We start from the raw sequence: 25,725 nt of genomic DNA, 5'->3' as shown, positions 1-25,725 counted from the left end.
ATCTAACCTGAGCTGTTACATATAAAGACATTACATGAGCCATTAACTTGTACATTTTATTAAAACCATAATATATATTTGTCAGTATACTTTTATGCATAATAATAATAATATGATAATATGAAGCATAGTATGATTACTCTACATTATGCATAGTATAACATATTATGCATTATACATATGTAATAACAGTATTTAATTAGTAATTAAATAACGGGTAGTACTGTATAACATTATTATTATACATATTTATACGCAAATTATAATGTTTCTATACTAATATTTAAAATATAATTATAAATATATGTTTAACTTTAAACTTAAGCATAATTATATATAATGTGTATAACAGTTAATTGCATTTAATTCATATTAAAATGTTTTTGTGAAATTTTAATGGCATAATTTAAATTTAACTTTAAATTTGTTTTAAAAATATTATTGATTTTTTCTACATAAAAATTGCAAGGTAAGATTATATTTCAGTCTTACCTGGTATTATTATTATTTTATCGTATTTAAATGTGAAATTTTGAAAATCTAACTACATAACTATATTATATAATAATAATAAAGAATATCATTAATTTAATTATTCATCTTGTTTTTTTTTTTTAATTTAATTTTGGTAAATTTTTGTAATCCTTCTTTATTAATATATATATATATATATATATATATACATATGCATATATATATTTGTATATATATGTATATATAATATTTATTATTATTTTATTTATGATTTAACATTAGTCTTAAACGATCTTGTAAATAATCCACAACGGTCATATATTTTTGTGCTTTTGCTACTTGTATCGCTGTTAAACCATCATGATTTTTTAATAAAATATCAGAACCAGCGGCACATAATTGTTTCACAACCGATAAATGTCCAAACATAGCTGCTGCATGTAATGCTGTTTCACCATTCTAAAAAAGCAAAGAATAAAATGTTCATTGAAACTGCCTATATACATGTACAGGATTTATACTATATATTTATATTATACACATATTGAATATGTTGCATATACATACTTACAGGTAATAATCCTAAATTTGGTCTATGTTTTAATAATTCACCTACAACAGCTGAATAGCCTTTATGGGCGGCTTTAAATAAAGGTGTCGCACCATCACATCTTACAGCATCAACACTAGCACCATGTTGTAATAGTATTTTAACAATGTGATCATGACCCATTTGTGATGAGATCCATAATGGTGTTGCACCGTCATTACGTTTTGAATCGACCATTGCTCCAGCTGCCAATAATAAAAGTAATATTGTACGATGACCATTTTGTGATGCAACAAAAACCGGTGTGGCGCGATCCTAAATAATTGTCGATTATGTAATTATATTAAAATTGTATAACTTCAGTTTCATTTATTACCTTCATACAGCTATTTACATTTGCTCCACATTCAATTAATTCTTTTACTATGCCAACATGGCCACCTTGGCAAGCAACAAATAATGGTGTACCACCGTCCTATTAAATTAGAAAAAAAATTTTTTATTTGTAATTGGGCAAAACACAATCTGAATTGTAAAATATTAAGAGCATACAAATTTTCAAGATGTACGCATAATGTGCAAAACTTACCACAGAAGGACTGTCTACATTTGCACCCGCTTTTATTAAAATTTTTGCTACATCTAAATAACCGCCTTGAGCTGCAAAAAATAAAGGTGATGTTCCTGTACAACGCTTAGCATTTGGATCAGCACCTTGTTCTAATAACTCTAAAACACATGGACTATGCCCACTCGCTGAAGCTAATATTAAAGGGGTGGTACCATCCTGTATTTAAGAAAATAAGGTGAAACTTTTAGTGAAAATTTAAAAAGGTGAAACTTTTAGTGAAAAACACATTTTTTATAAAGAAATTTAAGTATGAACGCAGGCATTAATAATCTATTACGTTTTCTAATTGTAAAATTATTAGAATGTTTCCTATTGGGTTTAATAAGTTGAATAGCCTTGCATCTCTACATGTTTTATACAACGTTTTAAATCTAAACTAATAAATTAAATTTTCCAACACCAACCCTTCAATTTAAATCAATTTCTTGAGTATTTTTATTTTTTAACATCCGCTTATTGTAAAAAGACAATTTACTAATTACAAACATGGTAAAAGCACGTTTAAAGAATTTTATATTTATATATATTCATAAAAACTAACAACATGTTATTAAATTTCAATTTAAAAATACCGAAAACCTTATATGAATTTCCACTTATTCAACAAAGAAACATGTGTCTTCCCTTTATGGTACAAAAGTTATTACCTATACCATCGACTATCCAAATATGTGCTCCAGATTCATTTGTTTAACCACATGTAACATATCCTTCCTTCTGCACATATTCACTTAATGAAGACATATGTATACATGTGCACAATGTGACAATATCCCATTAAGGAGAGTATTAAACAACTGGGTATAAGGAAAATATATACATATTTATCTCTTATTTAATCTTAAAGTCTATATTAAATAAAATCTAATATATAATTGAGATCTCAAATAAAACTATGATTATTATCTTAAATTGCAAAATAAAAAAAAAAATAAAAATGTTATTTAATTATTGCCATAATTGTATGTATATACAAATACAGTATACACTTTTTTAACCCTTACAAGCAGCACAAAATATTTTTAGTTAGAGTTACTACTTAATTAACTGTTATACAGTAACAGTTCCAAACATTCTCGAAGCAAGCAAGCCTAATTTATGAATCTCTGTTCTATATGGGAAGTAAGTATACGTTAGAAATTTCAACTACTGCTTTATATAGTATAGAGAATAGACTGATGTTTTGTAAAGGACCATTTCATTGCGAGTGTTATATTTCGTTTTATAAAACTAAATTTTCTATATTCTACTAAATTTCATTTATATAAACCAAAAGTCAGATTTTATGTCACAAGCGTTTTAAAATTTGATTTTATGTAATATGAACCGAACAAGTATTTACACACATTGGTGTTAAAATTAGTTGAAAAAATAGTAGTTCGAACTTTTATTGGCAGTAGGCATGTGGAGTTTTTTTTTAATATATTCTTTTATAATACAAAATTTACATCACCATACAGAAAGGGTTAATTACAGATTGAATTATATTTAACACACTCGCATATATATACATACATTTGTACAGGCATTTTGATATATCTTGTATACATAATAATGAGTGCTATGAAACTTTGTATAACAGCAGGAAATAAAATCATGTTTTCGATTAAACGAAGAAAAAAAACAAGAATTAAAGAGAAAAACTTTTATATAATATAGAAGTTATATTTTTATTTAAAATCGATTTTCTATCAACATAGACGATTGAGCAATTTTTATTTATACATGCATGCATGCATGCATGAACACATTTGTGAGCTGAAGAACATGAAAGTATATAAATATTTTGAAATAAAAATTATTATTTTTCCAAAATGGTAAGTGAAGAAAAATCATAATAATAAAAATGCCTACAAATTGCATCATAACTCTGTGCAGCTTGCCTATTGGAAGAAAAACACCATATTTTTCTCTTTTTCTTCATAAACCAGTTATATGAAAAATAACGATAAAAATCTATAACAAGGTTAGAAATATTTTCTATATAAGATTTTTATCAAATATTTTATAAATTTGTGGTCTGCACACAGTTCAATTACAACACGTTCACCGTTCGGCTTATATGTGAGTATTGTAATTTATTAAAAGTGAGTCGATTATTACTTTGAGTTTTGAGTAAAGTTTTTATTTTTCTTTGTTATAATTTGTAAATTTTTGCTCTCTTTTTTTATTCAATTTCAATTATCATTCATTTCTTTTAATAAGCTAGTTATTGTAAATTTAATAAAAAAAAAAAGAAAAAATTAAATTAAAAAAAAACTTATTTTTTTTTATTATCGATTATCGTCTCTTGATTTAAATTAAAAACTACTATATTTTTTTTATATGCTGTCTATGTATGTAGATACGAGTTAATAATAATTGAGTAAAGACTTTCTAATATGAATGAAATACGAGGTTATGCTTTCGCTCGAAGCCGGTCATGCGGGCTCTTAGAGTTAAAATTAATTTTAACGGGTAGCCTTTTCCCTTACCACTTTTTCAGACGTTCCAGTTTTCTTCTCCTAGTGAAAGGTCTTCTTGTTAGGGTTAAGTTTGAGCTCCACAGTTCCACACCAAGCCTGTCTCACCTGCACACCTCTTTGTATTATGTCGCAAAGAGTCTTCTCAAACTTTCCACTAGCTATGATAATAATATCACCAGCGTATGCTTGGACATCTATATCCCGGCGGCAAAGCTCCAAAAGTAGGCCATTCACCACCAGGCTCCATATCAGTAGAGAAAGGATTCCACACTGCGGACACCCCCTAGCCGTGCAGATGCACACCGTGCCCCGCCCGACAACACTTTCTGCAGCCCTTGTGAGCATTCAAAGCGATGTTGTTGTATCCACGTCCCTGTTCTCTAAGGCTCCCCCTATCACCTTATCTGAGGTATTATCGAAAGTCCCCTCAATGTCAAGAAACGGACAGAGCGCCATCTCTTTTTGTTCTAGTGTCCTAGCGATTTACCCGCCTGATACGCATTCCTACCGCCGCTTAGCGGCTTCCGCACCAACACCGTTGGCCTTGATATGATCATCAATCGCCTTTTCCATCTCCTTGAGTAAGAAAGACTTGAGGCTAATTGGCCTGAATGACTTGGGAACCATGTCTCTCCTTCCCGCCTTAGGAATAAAGACCACCTTTGCCAACCGCCAGGATCCGGGGATATACCCGAGAACCAAGCTGCTCCTGAATGTTTTTATTAAGAAGGGTAAGACCCCTTCGCGCTGCATTACGTCTTCAAGAGAAGAAGAGCCCTTTGCTCTGCTCTCCGTGTAACTACTATCCGGCCCACTCAGAGATACTGGGATCACCCGTTGTCCTTTGTCAACACTCTATGTAACCTAGCAGCAGCCGGTGTTCCCGCTGTGACTTCGCAGAAAGATCTGAAATTTTTGCACTTGACCTTGCGGATCTCCTTGTTCCCTTTCCGCTTGGTTTTATTGAAAATCCCGGTAACCTTGCGCCTCAGGTTCTCTACCTTTGGGGTTCACTATGGCACGTCGCTTGGTCTCCCTGGCCTGCTAAAGGAACAGTTCGACTCAAATGCCTCGCCCATGGCCCTTCCAACCTCTTCCACAGATCTGTTCATTACGGCGCTCAGGTCCTCCCTTTATTTCTCGCAATTAGTTTTCGTAGTGTTCCTGAAGGAGGGCTTCTCTTCCATTGGAGAGCCGCCCCAAACTAAATCGAGTGATCCTATGGTCCGACATAGAGACCTCTTCCGATATTTTCCTGCCGTGTAGCCAAGTACCTTTCCAATTATTCAACGAAAAAATATAAGTGTTTTCAACGTGAGATCAAGTCCCTCCTCTTTAACACTTGTAATAAAAGTTGGGGAATTCCTTACATTTAATATCTTTAGATTTTCTTTAATTATATATTCTAGCAACTACTCATCTCTATTATTGGTATCACTGCTGTCCCATGCCTCGTGATGTGCGTTTACGTCACATCCGTTAATGAGTGGCCACTTCTTTTTGTTGCAGTACTCCCCAATGTTTTTTGTCCACCGCTGGTGGGGCAAATATCCCGTCCTCCGCAAAGTGTGCCAATGCCAGCACCACCTACATTATCTTGCTTCCAGTGTTAATGCAGGCCTTGACAAGTTTGAGATCCCTTGTCATGTACTCTGAAAGTAAAGCATAATTAATTCAGGGTTCTTGCACCATAGCTATGCCCAGATGTTGTTTCGTGAACACCGGGCTCTGGTTGGAGGTTAACCTGGGCCACCCTGGTGTCCTTGCTCTCATCGCTTTGAGTGCTGAGAAGGGGATCTTCGCCTGCCATCAGAGCAACTCTCTCCTAAGATGACTCTTTCAGACTAAAGAGTTTTAGCTCCAGGTCCTCAACTATCTCATCCAGAAAATTTCCAGAATCTTTCGGTGAGAAACTTTTTTAGTATTTAATATAAAAAATTATTTATAGCGTGTTTTAAATCAGAATTACGACAGTATAACATGTAATCAAACATCATTATAAATATATATATTATAAGTATATATCATTATAAATATATATACATACATAATATAAATAATAAGATTAATTTTTTAGTATAAACACTTAGCAATAATCCTTTATTTCACATTAACGGTTATAGCTGATCATCCATGATTAGATTTAATAAAGTACCAATATGACCGGTTTTCTGTAATTTTTCATTGTACATACAAAGTAGATAAAACATTAAGTATATTGTAAATTATATAGTGTATATGCTATGAAGACTCACTAGTATAAGAATAGCTGACTCGTACATTGAGTTGTTTAATATTTCTGCTGTTGATTACAGCACTTGTTAAGATAATTTGACTTAAAAAATGTGTATGGCCTACAAATAACTTTATGTCACGCTTAGGAAAACGATCTGTGTGTATGTTTATATATATCTGTTTATTTTAAATTACTCATAATGAAGTAAAAATAAACGTATTAATAATAATATTAACCTTCATTTGTAACAAATTATGTACAATATTATTGTACACTAAAATACTTGACTATCGCTACATTAAAATAATATTTTTTATATAATTAATTAGTGACCTTCGGCTCATTAAAGATGTCTATAAAAGAAAAAGCATTTAAATAACAGTAATTTCTGTAATATTTTAATTGCAATATGTACTATGTGAGACTGGATTAGTAGATTTATAAAGGTTTAGAAATATTTAACTTTGACTGAGCTGGAAGGAATGCTTTCTTCAATAAACAAGTACAATCTTACACGAGTATAAGTTATAGAGTATTGCAACCTTCTATAAACATTTTAGGGTGTCAGCATTCTTACATTTCTCTACAATTTATCCATTTGCAAATATTTTGCAACCATACAAAATACATTTTTAACATGATTTTCAAATAACTTAATAGCTAGTCCTCATAAGATGTTATTTTATTTCTTAAATCAATTTCTATAATATTATTTACTTTGAATTCACTTCTTAATTGGATTTTTCTCAATTTTAATTACCTTTTATATCAACAATAGAAAAGAGAAAGATTAAAAAAGTTTAAAAATCCAAAAAAAAAAAACTTACAAGGAAAGTAAAATTGCAATTTTTTTCGTTTTTTTTTTTTGTATGTACCTCTTCCACTAGTATAATTAAAAATATATCTAAAAAATATAATTACATACATATATATATTTTAGATTAAAGTTTTGTTTTAAGTTCCGGCATAAAAAGTCCATTAAATTTTCTTTTAATATATTAAGTAAAACAAAGTGCAGGTTATATAATACCTGCACGTTAATAATGTTTTAAATCTAATTAACTTTCATTGTAATTTTTGAAAGTTTATTGAGTTACTACTTAAATAAAATTTTTATTGTGGTTTAAAAATCGATTTCAAAAATTTATTTTATTTTTTTTTTCAAATTTAAGGAAATTGAAAAATTTTCCTACTTACTTCATCTTTACAATCCACATGTACTTTTCCACTTTCTAATACTCTTCTTAATGTGATCTCATCACCTCGTAATGCTGCCAAATGTAAAAGTATATCTGATGGTGTTTCTTTCTAAAAAAACAAAAAAAAAATAAATAAGAATTAATTTAATGCTTAATAAAAATTAAAGTTATTATGACTTGGAAATTTTTGTATGAAAAGTTACTGAATTTAAGGTATTGAAAGCATTTAATTGCCACAATTAACAATAATCTGCACTCTGAAATCAAATTTATCTTATATGAAGAAGAAGAGTTGCCAATGTCTACCAGAATGATTTAACATAATAACTCAAGTTGAAATAATTTTTTAATAAGAGTAAAATCGCACTACCACTTTAAACAACAGATCAAACTATAGAATAACTTTTCGGAAAATCAGAACATGTAAACCTATATAAACAGTAAGCAAAAAATTTTGTCGGTATTTTGTATTTGACGCCTATTTGTAATGTACTCTTTATGACGTATTTACGTATACATTCAGAAAACATATGCAAAATGGCCTATGGTCTGATCGAATCAACTCTTTTTTTTTTGTTTTACAAAACTGATGTCCCTATTATCACATATCATATTGACATTTTGTAAAATTATTAATTTAATAACAATTCAAAATGCAATCTGCCCGTTAGTTACTCGTAGTACTTACAGAATATTTTTCAATTATTTACTTTGGTAATTTAATAATCTTACACCTCAGTAATTTGATAACATTCAATTGTTACATAATTATGTGTATATAACGTTTTGTTAGTAAAACACACAAGATTGGAATTTTTGGAATGAAATATGTGTATATACATATGTATGTATTTTATGTATGTATTTTTAAAAAAAGGTATTTATGCAAACAATTTAAATCAAATGTACACTTAGTATGTACATATATCATAAAAACTACTACGACTCACATTCGTTATGTCGTTATTTTTAATAATTGCACATTATAGGTATACGTACATACATATGTATTTTTTTATTGCATCAATATAATATACAGGTGTATAAAATAGTAATATAAATACAAATATTTCAAAAAAACCACAAAAATCAAAAAAATAATGCAAATTTCTAAACCACAAAATATTACAACAAAAATAAGTTTTTTAAAAGCTAATTAGATTTCAATTAATGAAATATGGAAAGCACATTCCTATAAATTTTACATACATATATCTATAGTTTTAAAGAAATTACATTATACGTACATAAGTATTGTACGTTTTCAAAAATACGTAAGAACGAAATATTTAAGTTCGAATATAATTTTGTAATAAAATTAATCACGTAACATGCAAAATGAATTTTAATTGCTAATTCAATAATACTTGTATAACATACATAATTATATGTATGTATGTATGAATATGTGTATGCATAATTATTGAATATTTATAAATTCATTACAAAATTAAAATTATTTTACAATGGAATTTTTTATCCAAAATAAAACTTTTTTACTCTCTCATTGAATTGAAATTGAAATTTATTTAATTCTTTTATAATTTTAATTGGAAATATAAATTTAATAATATAATTCTTGTTATTGTATCTTGTAGAATGGAAGGTCGAACAATTGAACTTATATACGACTTCAATAATAATAATGTCACACCATCATCCGCCCCTCCAAGACAGAATGCGGTCATCAGTCATCAATCGCATTTTAAGATAACATATTGCCAAAGTATCTAGTATCGAAATCCCAAGTATCTAGTCATCGTCAAGTAAAACACAATCGCGAGGCAGGCCATCCCTGAAAACGAGCTTACCGATCCGTAACTCAAATAAATTCGCATTCAAGTTCATTGTGCAATTCATCCTATAGTGGTTGGTTCTATAGTGTAATTATCTGCTATAGTCAGTACTGGAAGGAACATTCAAACACTCCGTCGATCTATTAATTCCCCTGCCAAACTTAAAAGACACGCGGTCAAGGAAGTTTGAAGCTATTATACCGAATTTTAACACACAATTAACAAAAAATTGTCATACTTTTAATTAAAAATTAATTATTTCTGATTTTGTTGTTTATATATCGGTTCGTCCTCTAGTCTCTTCAGGTCGACTCAAGTATATTCATTAGTTTGATCTGCTAAATTTTTATTAAAAGCACATTATGTTGAAAATATTTTATTGCAGGCGGAAATATTTTACTAAACAACTCAATATTCTAGTTAGCCTATCTAGTTATGGGTCAAATTAATTTTTTTTCACTTCCCATAAATCAAGATTATTTACCTATTGTCTACTTTAATAAATATTTTCAATTTTCTTTTTGAATGCTATATAAAATGAGTTTACCGAGTAGGTGGTAAATTTCGCCATTTCGTTTTACTTTTATTGTACCTTTAATATTTTTTAATTTTTTTTTTATAAAAAATATTTACATTCACGCAGTATAAAAAATCTCTCAGTATTGGCGTGATCCTAAAAATGAAATTCGCCATCATCAAACAATGATTATATTTTTCAAAAAAAGAAAACGAACAACAATAACGAAAATTATCTATCACGCAATGTGCCTATTAAACGAAACATCTGTATTTATCTTGTAATCTTAATCTTCTTTTAAATGAATCTGCGGTCAATGTAGTAGTAGTCTTACTGATGGTATCATAATTTCAAAATTTTTGCGGTAACCAATTAAAACCAATAACTAAAATTGCTATGGTGTAATAATATTACAAATTATTCTCTAATAATTGGTTGATTTGGTTTTTCTTCACATAAGTATATTTGATTTCAATGAATAATTTGAAAAGCAAAATTCATACTTGTTGTTTTAAGTAAAATTAATACTTGCTGATAAAAAACCAGGGGGGTAGTCCTTCTTTAAAACATGTATTTTGATTGCCTGCCTGGAACATGTTTCAATTCTATAATCCGTAAACAAAATTTTTCTTTCTTGAAAATACATACTTAGGTCTTCCTACAGTAAATGAAAAATGAGAATTTCTCCAATTCTATTCTGAGTTAAGGTTTATTAAAACGAGTATATTATGGCAATTTATTACTGTTAAATTAGTCTACGTTCCTTTAAATCAATCGATTGTTCGATGGAATGCGTCAACCGTCAATAAAAGTATAAAAATTATATTATTTCTACTGAAGCAAGGAGTCAGTTTGAAAGGCTACTTATTACACCTTACGGTGATCGGAAAATATATTATTTTTCTAAAGCAAAATAAAGAAGAATTGTATACTCTTTTGGGACCTTTCTCATTAGCGAAATTCATTTTGTTTACAAAAATCATTATTAAAACGTCTTTGTTGAATCACTAAAACCAAAAAAATATTAAAATTACAGGCTACTTTTACAAATAAAAAATGAGATTTTTAATTTTCTTTCTCTTAATATTAAAACAAAATCTAACAAGCAGATTAAAGAGATAAGCTCTTGTGTACTTAATTAACATTTTAAAAATTACAAAACTTTTGACTGACGCATTTTTTAAACAATCACTATAATGAATTGCTTACCAAATTTAAATTAAATCTGGAAATGTGACACCCTCAATCAAAGAGAACTTCTTCTCATTAACTATACAACCATACTTAATACAAAAAATCAAATATCTCTAATTTTAATCTTTATAATCTATGACGATATTAAAGAAATAATTAAGTATATATATAAGTTATGTATAATATTAATGAAAGTTAAAATAATTTGGTTCAACATTTAAATTAATTTTATCTTCTATCTTTTATGAAAACGAAAAGCTCCCACAAATAAGTTAAAAGTTCATTTATTTTTGCGGTATTCTTATGGTTTATTCTTGATGTAATTACGAGTATGAAAATTAAAATTAAAAATTTTTTTGCTTTCATTTCAAACTTTAATTAATTCAATCATAATATTCTCAGAATTATAATTTCAAAAATATTTTGTCTATAAGAATTTTTGTAATTTTGCTCACAGATTGCCTATGTACAAGTATATAGATGTGCATGTATATAGGAACGGATGGTACATAATATGTGACTTAACACCCCGTTAAGACTGCCGTATGTAGGATATAAATTTTTGTAAAGAGTAGAATAGATGATGGGGCACTCCATGTGAAGCCAAATGAAATGGAGCAATAGGCAGGCCTTGCGATTGTTATGAATGTTGAGTTAAATTGAGCAATATGGTATTTCCAGCAGTTATCGATATTTCGATTTATAGATATCGGTATTGCGATAACTAAAAAAGTTTTCTAATTTGAACATTTTTTAGCTACATTTTCTTGTAACAACATCTTGTTTTCGATTGTTCTTTTTCAAAATATTTTAACGTGATTGTGGTCATACAAATCTGTTTCATATCAATGAGATATGTTCAATATCATAGCATAATCAACTCCCACAGAAGAAATTCAAGAGATCTTAAGCTTTTTTTTTCTTATTTATTTCACTTTTCGTTATACAATGAACTTCAATTATGCATGAATAATGAATATTCATGTTTCAATTACATAACATTTTAAAGGAATGTATGAGTATAATAAAATTTGACTTTGAAACAAAACTCGGCTACATAATATGTATAAGTATATGCAGCACTTATATTTATAATTCATTTTCTTTTTCAGCAATACAAGCACATATCTTAAAACGTGACATGTATGTATATATACATACACTTAATGCCATAATTGTAGAAACACAATACTATTTTTATTGTTCAATATTTCAATTAATGAATGAAAGCAAGCGTTACTATAACGTAAAATTAATAAGAGAATTACACTTACAATATTTCGCGATTTAATTATTTATTATGTAAAATGACGATACCATAGACAAGATTGTAACAATGTTATTATATTACAGTAACGTTAAACAATCGTCATCTTTTTCTTCATCATCATAATCTATACTCTTTATTATTGTGGAATCATGACTATCATCATCATTCTAATCATTCGATGTCTTCTTCATTAACAATAACATCTTTATATCTTTTCAAAATTTTTTTTATATGTTTAACTTTACTTAATATATATACGTGTGATGTATATATACTTATATGTATCATATATCATAGATCAGGAATGTACAACAATCAATCTGAGTATAGTGAGTAGTTTTTTTTAAAGTGCCCAAGAAAATTTTTTTCCAAAACAACATTAAATTTAGTCGACTAGTCCTAAGATAATTTCCAGTGAATTTCCAGTAATTTTGATGATGAAATGTGTAACCAAATCAATTCATTCAAAATGAAGTGTTTAATATGCCTTTTGACTCCTCTTTCTTACAAAATAATTTTATAATGTATTTGAAAGTGTTGCTACAAATAATTCAAAAATCATGAAATTCTAAATATGAAAGTCGCACCACTCTCTACCAAAGACAATCGTTAGTAAATATTGCTAAATAATCCAGCTCATACAATCTTTCTGTTTTCGCATCTGGCCCACAATCCTACAAAGGCAGGTTGCACACGTCTTTTATAGATATTTTAGTAATGATAAAATGAACATGATGTCTAATTTGTTCATATCTCATAAATTTGTATTATACATACCAAAAAAATATCGTATTTCTGTCTGATAAAATCTTATCTTCAAAATAGCTTCTTATTTAATCAAAGTTTAACAATTTTACCGTGTCATCTAAACACTATACGGGTATGAGACTTAATAAGAATCATGATTCAATTTAATTAATTTTTTAAAGAAACGGTATTAAATGAAAGGTTTAGAAAATTTTAATTTACTTAAGTATTTCATCCTATTTTTTTTTTCTTTAATATAAATAGCTTACCAATATGGAGCATAACATTAAGTGTGTGGAGAACAGATTGAAACGGAAGCGAAGAATAAATAGCTCTATGTGATACTTAATATTTATTTACCTCTATTTCAGTGCTTATAGTGTGCAGCGTCATTTCAAGAAGGGCTTGGAACTGCTCTCCGTTTGTAATGAGATGGTTGTACAGAATGATGGTGGTGTCACTCCTAACTTATGGAGCTATTACTGGAGAGATAGATCTACCCTCAATGAGAAGGTGTCTAGAGAGGCTGCAGATTCGCTTCGCATCAAGATAGTCAAAGGCACTTGTTCGACTACGGGAATGGAGGCCATACTGGGACTTGTATTATTGCATCTGACGGTGGGTAATACTTTTAGGGTGGTAATACCCATAGGTTGGATTGAGGGAGTGCAGAAGAACTGGATGTGATTAGCTCAAGGTACGTGAGGAGTTTTTGAGGAACATTTCATTCTTTCGCCTGTCCTGGAATAATATAGTTGAAAAGCCAAATTACAGGAAAACCCGATGGAATTATACACCATTTTATGGTACACCGATTGGTGTATTATTTCGATGGGAGCTGGTATGGAAAGAATTCAAATGGAAGAAATCGTAGAGCGGTGAAGAAATCGTTAGGGATTGCGGCAAGCCAGGGAGTTTCTATTGTGACTAGACACGTTACAGAGAATCGTGGTGATGTCCAGAAATCAAGTGAGAATTCTAACGGATTTTCTAAGCGGGTATTCAAAAGTGACCAATACAAAATTATAACACCCTGTACAAATAGAAAAATAAAATAGAAATAAAACTATTTTTAATAATATGTATAAGTAATAAAAGAGGAAGATCATAAAAAGAAATTTCTGAGAAACGCATTGCATACCATAAGAGGTTGTAATTATACATGCTTATTGTTTCTTTATGTTTCATTGAAGAGTAGAGAGAAACATATTGCTTTTGCATACATTTTCACATACTTGTCTTCATGCTTGATGTCTATCTGCTTTTTGTATAATTGTTTAAATATCAACATCACCATTTTAATAAAAATTTTGCATTACATATAATTTCTAAAACAATACATTTAATCTATTGGTGAATAGAAAATTGAATCACAGCAAAACGCTAATCGGCTTAAAAGTTTTTAAATATAGACATTCCATTGGATAAAAATCGTGAGAGTTGCGATAATAATTATGAGATAATAATTTTAGAATATGCCGGTGCATTGTAATCGAGGCTTTCTCTGGTGGAATTTCTCATTTTAAGGGAAATAAGGTGAATTCCAAAAAAAAAATTCCGAAAATATCTAATTATAGCGCATTTTTTATTATGGTATCGTCATATTGTTCATCTTCAAAATTAATCATTAACGTAGTGTCGAAATTAAATTCTAAAGCACTGCTATTTAGAAGTTTTCAAAAGTACTTAAAATCTTTTATCTTAAAAGAATTGAAAATAACAAAATATAAAATGAATCACAATGATGAGGGATTCACATAACATAAATACCCAAATATTACAATATAAATATGCACAAGTGTGTGTAATTTGCCATATACATAAATAATATTATACGAGTATATAAAAAATGTTTGTATGGTGTTTGGTGTGCTTACACTTGCCATTAAAGCATTTTAGTTCTGTTAAAATAAAATGAATTTTACAAAAATAGCGAGGTTATAAAACTTGTAAAATATTAAATATTAAAAAATTTTACCAAACAAAGACAAAACACAAAAAAAATTTAGGAGTGTTTTAAGCTTTAGTAACAATATTAAATGCAATTTTCAATTTTATGTGGAAGTTAAAATCCAAAAATAAAAATTGCATACTTATTAAATTTTTTTATCTTTTTTGGCGAACATGGTATAAATGGGAACAAAATATTTGAATCTCTTCTTTTTTTTTTAGGTCAAAAATCCGATTACATTTTTATTGAATTCAACAAAAATAAAAATAAATAAACAAAGAACAGAAAAGAAAAAAAAAAGTTTTTTTATGAGCATCGTATAAAAGTTTTTGGAATGATTATGCACTTTGAATTATGAGTTTTTTAGCAAATCATCATCTATACGTATTGGGATTTTTCATAAACTAGTTCTTAAAAAGATTATATAACACTAAATAAAAAAGTAAATTTGATAAAGCGCATAATCAGTTCCCATTTTTTAAATGCAATATTTCATTATAATACAATGTAGAAATACTGGGTACTTATATAGAAATTTCGTAAATAATAAACAAAATCTATTGAGGGCATATCTAACTGCAAAAACAAAAATATGACAACTAATAAATTTATATTCAATTAGTTATATAGATACATTAAAAGGAAGCCATAAATATATTAAGTTTAATGAAAGGTTTTCTGTAATAAACAAATATAATAATAGTAAAAGCATCACCGTGTACCTAGAACAAAATTTTGAAATATACTCTAGAGATTATTGGTTGCAAATAATCGTGGTAACAAGTATGTGCCTATAAGAGTATGCGATTCTGCCCTCTAAGTACGAGGTATACCTTGTTTACAATTTATTCGAGATTTAATCTACTGATGAATCTTATAAGGCTTGGCAGATAACAAATCCGCCGTCGTCAATATAATATTCCCCATTTTTTTGCGTAAGGAGGGCCAAAGTTCCCTGTCCCTAAAGGTTATATCGAAATACTTTAGTTTGTTCAAAGCCGTCCAAAGAATTTCGACCCCATCTGAAAATCTGACTGCTTTCTTTAGGTTTTCAAGTTAAATTTGGCATATGGAAAAAAAATGTGGGACGTCCTTAACTAAGTACTCCAATTTTCAAGTAGTTGAAAAAGAATTGAATTACATTGATAAAGTCTAGACTTTTTGTTTTTGTTACTTAATTAACTACACCCAATGTTTTTTCTATCACTAATGCACGATACGCCAAAACGAACATTTAAATAAAAACAAACTAAAATTTTATAATTGATAAAATAGCGCCAAAAATTAAAAGAAAAATCATAATATTCATGTGAATTAAATAGCAAAATTTTTTTACACAAAAAAATTTAATTTTTTTATTTTTAAAATACAAATTTACAACACTGCCACAGCTATCATTGTGCAATTAAAGAAAAAACATAAAATTTATTAACTTGACTGAAAAGTTTATTGAATATTCACTGCTAAATTAAAAATATCACGCAAAATGGAAATATTTGGTGATAAACAAAAAATAGGTCAAATTTTTGTAATTATGTACATACTTTAATTTGACTTGTTTTCGATTTTTCAGACACTTCTATTATTGTCTTAAATTAAGAATTTTTTTTAAGAATTAACACAAACGAACAAAAAATTACTTTGAGTTATGTAATTTTTAATACTTAATAACTTGGATTTTTTCTAACCTTATAAGTGCCGCAGTTCTATGTAAGACTTAATTTAATTTTTTATTCATTTCCATGCCATTACCGTTTCTTATAGGGACAATTTTACTCTCGATTTCCACGTATTTTACCCTTGAAAAATAATTTTACGCAAAAGAAAGAAGGGAACGTTGTATCCCATATTGCTGAGTGAAAAAAAGATCAGTAAACTTCGTATTCACTAATATCGAATATTAATTATGAATCAGTATAGTATAATATAAAAACCACCTGCTATGGCGATTCTTAAAAAAAGCGACCGCAGAAGATCACGATGTAGCTTCGGATATTAAAAAAGAAACCATTAGAACCCGATACTTTCATTTAATAAGTAATATTCAATTAACTAGTAAGCAAATTAAATATTTATATTATATATGTAACAAATTTTATATGAAATTATAATAAAAAATTTGTCCAAAATACTTTATAATTCATCTACATTTATTTTTCGAACCGTCTCTTGAATTTTAATGATATTTACAAAGAAAAGTGAAATTTAAAACAAAATCTATGTCATCAATTAGTGAAATTCTTATATACACCTCAGTACTAACTCTATTCAACACACGTATAAGTAATAAAATTTTTATCAATTAATATGCATCGATCATTCACTTTAATTCGATTTTACTATTCAAATCAATTAAATATGCCACACAAATTCAACAATATTGAAATCACAAAATGAAAATTGTCTTAATATATCAAAATTGACAATGAAGACCGCCGACCTAGAATTATTTTTGTATTTCTTAAAAAAAAGAATGAAAATATTATTGTACTTTATTTCAACATTAAAAGAAAACGAGGTCAGATTTATTTGTAGCGCCCTGTAATAGTTTCGACAAACCAAAATCCGTGTAACTATAAACAAAACAAGAAAATGAAGAACACATTAAATTTATTGGATTATTTTTAAAAATAAATTCAGATTGCCATTAAAATTAAAAATTTTCTATATTACATCAATAAAGAGGAAACAGAAAATTTTAAAATAATTACAAAACGATTGTAAGTGGTTGTAAAATATGGAATGGCTAAAGAACTCCACCGCACCGCACACAGCTAACACTTAAACAGTCTAAATATATATGTACAATATACTTACATGCATTTTATAATTTCTATTACGAAAACTAAAATTAGAAAAGGTAGACACTTAATTGGAAATATAATAATAAACATAAAAATATAAAATTGAAATTATAAGTATGGCTGGTATTTTAAAAACAATTTTGTATGGTATAAGAATAATTTAAAAGAAAATTTTTTTCATTCATTGGTAGTACACATGTCAAAATTGTAATAGTGACATACAGAAAAATGTAAAATAAATACAAAATGTAAAACTGAATGTTTGTTCAAAAGAGTTCAAAAAACTTTTCAATATTTTACAAAATGTGAAAACTTACAGACAAGCATTTTCCGCTCTTATTTATTTCCATAATTCTCATATATGGATATGTACGTGTGTGAGTACGTTTACCTTCAGAGTAGCAAAAGAGATTTTTAATTAGAATAAAAATGAATTGTACTGTCCGATATAAGATGTACTATATAAAGTTGACATCAATTTTTTTTCCAGTTCCAGTTGGGTAACATTATGCTAGACGCGGGAATATATGGGTTCTAAAGGTTTTCTGTCTCGAAGGAGAGAACCAAACAAATTGGTAGATGTATTGACGGAAAAGGGGAGAAAGGAAGCTTATGATCTTGATCGAATAGTTTTGAGAAATCCAGTCGCATCTAATTAACTGAAAAAGATGCAACAGAAGTTTTTGTAAAAAGCGCCTGGAAAGACTAAGTATATCGTTTGATCGATCACATATAGAAGTGCCAGGAGAAAGTCATGGCGTCGGATAAGATAAAGAATATGACGTTATTCAAAACATCATAGATATCTTAAAGTAGACATGGAAAGTGATGATATTTGAAAATTTTGTTGGAATGTGCAAGAAACCAGTATAATATAACCTAATGAAATAAGGTAACAGGCATTCTCTTTACGTATTCATGATCAACATTAAAAAATTTTCATTCAGAACGTCACATCTAGTCTATAACAAATTTATTTCTATATTTTCATTTGATACACAAAATAATTAATGAGATAAATTCTATACAGTTATATTTTGTTTATGAATAGGAAATAAAAAATATGAAAGAGCCTTTCATTCTGCAACGCAAACATTTGAAAATCAACACATGCAAAATAAAAAGAACTTTTTATGTTCTTTTGAATTTAATTCAATGAAAAAAAATTAGGTAAACATTGCAAAAAAAAAGAAGGTAAAGTGAAAAATTTTATTTTAATTATTTTAAAAAAATTATAAAAGAACATGAAAATAATTATTAATTTTTTTTAATTTCATATTGCAATTAAATTAATTAATGTCTTCCTTACTAAATTAAAATCTTTTCACAATGAAATTATTCCAATTTTATTTCCTCTTCCAGCAAATAATTTAGAATTGAAATTTTACTTTTAAAATAATTTCTTTGTTTTACAACTCAAATAGTTTTTCAATCCAGTAGTTTTTCAATCATTTTACTTAAATATGATCTGCATTTACATATGAAGCAATCAAATGGAACATTTAAACCCTTTATAATTATAATTTAAATGAAAAGTTATAAATTCGGTGGATGGATGTATGTTTAAGAAAATGGATTTGGAAATAAATGGTTAACAGGACGCCGAGAGGTATCAAATGGAGGTCGACCAACAGACTACAGGATCTTGTGCATACAGACGATATCTGTCTCTAAGCTCATACATATGTGAACATACAGACCAAAATAAATATCCTAGATAGGGAAACTGCAAGAGTCGGTCTCAAGATCAACACCAGAGCAAGAATAGCCGGATATATCCTGTATGGAAGTTGTCCACTTGGCAAAGGCCACCAAGATCAGAATATTCAACGCCTGTGTAATGCTTGCCTGTGTATCAGCAGATATTTAAGAATAATATGTAGGATATTCTGGCCTAGAACAATAACAAACAATGAACTATAATCGATTACGGACTAGAAGCTTATTAACGTAGTTGCAAAAGCAAAAAAATGAAGATAGCTGGGACACATGTTAAGAAAACTGAATAATACGATAGCCAGGCAGGATTAGGTTAGAGCCCTCTGAGAAAAAGGAAGGTGACTAGAGCCCGTAACGAACAACCCTTAAGGAGGGCGAATTAAATGAAAAATGCTGGTAAGAAATAAAATATGACCCAAAATACAGTGAAATTCAGAGAATTAGTTGAAGTCCTATTTTCACACCGGGAATGAACAAAGGAAAAAAAATAAGAAAACTTTTTGATATGCAACCCCGTTAAACTATTTAGTAAATTTCTTTAAATTTCATAATTCTTTAAAAATCAACAAAAAATATATCTTTAAAAAAATGAAATTTTCTTTATGTAGGTACTTATAATGAGTACTATTTTGAATTTCCGATTCATGCATCAAATTTATTGATCCATGAATATAAAATTAAATATTGCACTCTAAAAGTGATTTATCGTTTTTCTTATTTCTCCTTAAATTTTGTATAACAGAAAAAACTACTGTTTTCTCACATAAATATTAAAACTACATACTTTTATTTTCATTTTATACATGTACTTATAATAAAAACCTTAAATCTCTTTAATAACCTGTCAATTATTTAAACTACGAAACTATACAAAAATATAAAGAAAATTTCGTGTAAAATATAATAGTTATGTTGTGACAATAAAATTGGATAATAATAAAGGTTTTTAAAACAAAAAATCTCATAATCATGACGGTAAAAAATTGTAACTTTGGAAGAGCTATTTTCATGACTGAAAAACTTAGGAAAATTATTTTGCCTTTTTTTTTTTGAATTTTGTCTGGCGTTTTTCTGTTATTTTGTTTTTATAATCATTTTTAACGTTCATTGAACAACTTTTACTTTTCTTTTTAGGTATAGAAGAGCACACATCTAAACCGCTGTTATTCATAAAATTTAGAAGATAAAATGTGGATTTAAATGACTGTCAACATGCATAGTAATAAAGTATTACTAAGCAATTACAAAACTGATGCAGAGAAACAATATGAATGGTATAAGCGCCACTTTATCATTAAATGTTTTTCGATTGTAATTAAGCATATGCATTAGCATAAGAATTTTTGAAATATTGAAATATTGTATGTTCATCATTGATTCAAAATTTGTCGTGTACACAGACATATTGAAAACGAACACTAAACACTCAGTGTCCTTTATATCAAGGACAATAAATCAGGTACGAACACGTAACAATCTAAATCTATCATATTTTAAAAGTTTTTCCTGATAACTTTTATGCACAAACTTTTCAAAACTTATTTTGAACTGTAGAGTAAACAACAAATGAAAAAAAAAAAAATGCCCTTGATCAAATTAACAAACAAATCACAATATATGCTTTAACAATCAATGACACTTTCAAACGACCAATTCCCACGGCATGCAACATAAAATCACACCGTTTTGTTAGATACATTTTGTCTCCCTCTTTTTATTAGATTATTGCTACAGTCTTAAACTTTCGCTTTTTCTTTCGTAATATATTGTACATATGTATACACAATTTATTCTACCATAAACTTTTGATATAGAAAAATAAAATCAAAATAAAAAAAAATTAGAAGGCCACGATGACTTAAACATTTGTACATTTGAATCATATATGCATATGTACTCGTATGTAATAGAGAAAATGAAAAAAAAAATATCTTTTAAATCAAAAAGTCGTAGATTTTTTACCATTACTTTTTGTAGCAGATTAGCACCACTCACTCAATTCGCATTACATATGTAGATAATTTTATAAAGGGAATTGGAGAATAAAACAGTACGACCATACATATATGTACATATATAAGAACATGCATATATATTTCGATTATATTGCCAACATTGCGATAAAATAAACGCAAGTTCATGTTTTACACAGAGATTAACTGTTTAGGTATAACTACCTAATTTTGCTGTTGAAAATCCTCTGTGAATAATATTAGTTCACATGAATAGAATCTATATTGTAAATAGATGGTCAGTGAATTCATAGTTAAGAAATCAAATCAAGTAAAAGAAAAATCATGTTGGTAATCGATTTTTGTTTGTTAATTTTAGCACTTTAAAGATAATCTCACACACAGTCGAAATATTTTATGAACATGTGGAAGGAGTGATTTTGTTCTTTTAAACATTCTAATTACAAAAAATTACAAGTTTTTCGTAATTAAAAACCCCATTCCTTTATGTAAAGCCGAAGAAAATATTATTTCAGAGAATCTACATATGTATATTTCGAAGAAGAATTTGTGGTAAATATGTATTTTTTTTAATACGTAATTTATTAGCTTCACTATATATAGCAAAATTTATTTACATATATATTTATAAAATAATATAAATATATATACATATATATATTTGTGTTATTTTATTGATAGAATAAATTTCCAAATAAATAAGAAAGAAAAAAAAAATCCATTTAATGCGACCTTTTCTAATCAATGTTACAAATAAGCTCAAGCAAAAAAAAAAATAATAAAGCCAAATTCAAGAACTTTGGCAAAATTATAAAAGAAATAAAATATTTTTCTTTAATTTTAATTCTTTAATTCAATGGAAATTTAGTCTCCGTCAACAAAATATTTAGTTAGTTAGTTATTTTTGCTAATAAGCAAAAGGATAGGCGGCATAACGAAGCGCCCACAATACACCCGTTAGCAAACCTTTTGTAACATATTATCGCCTACTAAAATAATTTGAATCACTTAATAAATATCCATCACAAACGCTCTCTACGAGTTTCTAAAATAGAATTCCTCTTCTTCTCTAAGATCATTTGCGCCCATAAAGAAGCTGTCGAAAACTCCAGTTAAAATAGAAGTCAAGTTTAAGTTTGACTTTTTTAAATAATATCAAAAGTTTATTATCTTCACCATATAAAATTAAATTCTTAATAAAATATAAATTTGTGCATACGGTTTTAATATCGTAAGTTATTTTAATATCGTAAGTTTATTAAAATATTCTCTTTTACAATTCACACATTTTTAAAATTTTATTGCGTTCTCACATTAAACATATTATTTAAAAATTCCGTTATCAATTAAGTCGAGTTGAGTCCAATCAATTTTTTGTCCAATTTACAGTAGAGTGAAATTTGAGAAGAATTCAAAAACGAAAGACATTAAAATACTCATACATATATGTACATGTTAGAAAGCTGCTATATAAATTCTACCTAACATAGCCTGGCTACACATTCTACCCATTTTGTCAATTAGAAGACGAAAATAGTAATAAATATAAAAATATTTTTATTCTTAATTGATTTCTTTAACGTATTTTGGATTTTATTTATAGGTATTTTATTTATATTTGAATATTGAAAAATGATGTATTTAATCATTAATTTTATGTCGGATGACAATATTCATGGGTATACAAATAAATTGATCAATTTTATTATTTGGCAAAAAAAAAAGAAACAATATACCAAAGACTTTCACAAAAATTTCCTTTTACTTTGACATCTATAAACACACACCAATGCATTCACATACTGAATTAGGAATATTTAGGTATTATGCCAAATGTATTGTAGTTATTAGCCAAATATTATGCTAAATTCGTTTTCAAACCATAAAATTCAATAATACAAAGGATAATCAGCTACATAAGAAAAATGTAATTTTTAAACTTATTAAAATTTTATTTTTGGTTTTACTTATAATTTATTAGTCTATTGTACTATTCACGAAAAAATTTAAAACTACAATTAAATTTCAAGTTTCGCATTAAATAAATTTTAAAAATTTTATCAGAACAGTGAGTCAGATAAGTGACTAGTGACAGTTGAAAATGGTACGTGAGAACTAAAATATGTGTGTTATAACATAAATTTGAAAATTGCATACTTTTAGGCATCAAAATGGAAAACATTTTTTTGTGCATAAACATAACACATTTGATTTCATTATTACTAAAAAAAATAAATTTGTTTATCATTAGGGAAAACAGCCGAAATCAACTCAATAAAAAATTCAAACTTTAAATTTTACGTTTATATGACAATGTAAGCTACATCTTTTCACACTTTTATTCACATAATTAATAATGTGAAGTATAACCAATAATGCAAGAATATAAATATGAAAGGTTCGAAAATTAAAAACAAAATAACTAAATAAAATTATACAGTTTTGGTTTACCAACCCACAGAATTGGCAATAATTAAATTTTTATTTGATCAGAGAATAACGGAATAGAACTGCTTAGAAAAATTTCTAAAGACTTTTTATTTATGATAGAGAGCACAAAAATTAAAAAAAAATTAATTAGGTACCCATTAAAAGAAAAAAACAAAACCATTTAATTTTGTAAAGGGAAAGAAAGGAACCTAAAACTAAGTAACGAAACTCAATGAAAAAAATGATTATTATTAATGCAGATAATTTAAAATAAAAGAAAAAAAAAACAAAAACACTTACCTTAAGTGACATTTTAACAGTTTTAAGTTTTCCAATTCACTTTTTTTCTCACTTCTCTTTCTCTTCTTTTTATTTATTTTCTTTTATAATTCAGTAAAAATCTTTTTTTTTTATTATTTTGATATTTTCTTTTGTTTTATTCCCGTTATATTGTTATATACTAATAAAATGCATATATTATAATGTTATACTATATAGTATTATGCATGTATAGTTAGTTGTGCACACCTATTCAACAGGTTATAAAGATTAATGTATAAGAATATTCAAAGAAAATATAAAAGACAACAAAAATGAAAAAAAAACTTTTAAGAAACCGGCGGCAGCATCAGAATAACAAAACACTGGTAACAACAACAATATACTAAATAAAATATACGATGGCGATCAGCTGTTAATCAAAACAAACAATAATATTAACTTTAAATACAATAATAATAACAAAACAAAATTATATATAAATATTTCACTATGTTAAGTATATATGTATACACAATTATTATATAATCGCTTCGTCACGAGTTGATTTCAAGTCTTGGAAAAGTATTTTACTTTTTGACTACGATTTAAAAAAAATTTTATTTTAGAATTGTAGAACTTTTCTTTTGTCACTTTGTTCTTTTTTATTCGAATAAGTTAAATAATTTTAAATCACTGATTTTATGGGAAATATGAGCTATTCTGTATTTTATATTGCAAATTACTTATTCACTATTTTTTATTCACTTGTAATTATTCGTAATTTAAAATTAAGAACTGTTAATTTTCAATAAAAATATTTAATAACTTTTTGTAAAATTCAAATAAATTTATTTTTATTTATTTTGAGAATGTTTTTGCACCAATCACAAATTGATATAATATTGCTATTATTATTTTGCTCTCACTATTATTTTTTAGATTTCTGCTACAATAATTATAAATTTATATTGCAATGTCTATTGTAAATTTGTCGAATTTTAAATACAATTGTGCTATCATGTCGGAATATCTGAAAATATAAAAGAAAAATTATTATATTGTTATATGAATTTCTTATGTTAATAATGTTAATTTAAGAAATATTTCGTAAAAACAAAAATTCTGATCTTAAGGATTGATAATTTCGAGCTTTTGGATTAAAAAACCTAGCACGAAATCTCCTAATTTCTGCTTTAAATCCAAAAATATCAAAAATAATCTATTAGTAGTGTCTCACGCCATTTGTAGTCTCGGAATTCCTATAATTGTTTTGTGGAAATTTTGCATTTCATAATAGAAAAATTAATTTGGTATTATGAAAATCAAATTTAATTAAACATATTATAATGAAGCATATTAAATATATTTTAATTGTTAAAATTTTTAATTTATTAATTGCTTTCATTTATTCTAGAACAAGCGGAATAATTCAACAAGAAGAAGAATAATGTAAAACTACAACACTGAGGAAAAATAACAAATTGATGTTTTATTTTAATAATTAAAAA

General features: G+C 27.3%; 1 protein-coding gene across 1 annotated transcript; it reads right to left on the bottom strand.

Moving 5' to 3' along the window:
• Positions 1–492: 492 nt before the first annotated feature.
• On the bottom strand, positions 493–24,804 carry LOC129615645 (ankyrin repeat domain-containing protein 29). The gene is made up of 6 exons (XM_055530963.1): positions 24,257–24,804; positions 7,554–7,664; positions 1,614–1,811; positions 1,401–1,499; positions 1,046–1,339; positions 493–933 (listed from the first exon to the last, which is right to left on the bottom strand). Exons 1-6 carry the CDS (start codon positions 24,266–24,268, stop codon positions 736–738), a joined length of 912 nt encoding a protein of 303 aa, XP_055386938.1. The 5' UTR covers positions 24,269–24,804; the 3' UTR covers positions 493–735.
• Between the last annotated feature and the right edge of the window lie 921 nt (positions 24,805–25,725).

Source organism: Condylostylus longicornis, unplaced genomic scaffold (genome assembly GCF_029603195.1).
Source record: "Condylostylus longicornis isolate FDR11 unplaced genomic scaffold, ASM2960319v2 ptg000005l, whole genome shotgun sequence".
In the NCBI taxonomy this organism is placed as follows: Eukaryota; Metazoa; Arthropoda; class Insecta; order Diptera; family Dolichopodidae; genus Condylostylus; species Condylostylus longicornis.
Note: the sequence above shows the minus strand (reverse complement) of the source record. Positions and strands in the feature narration are given on the sequence as shown.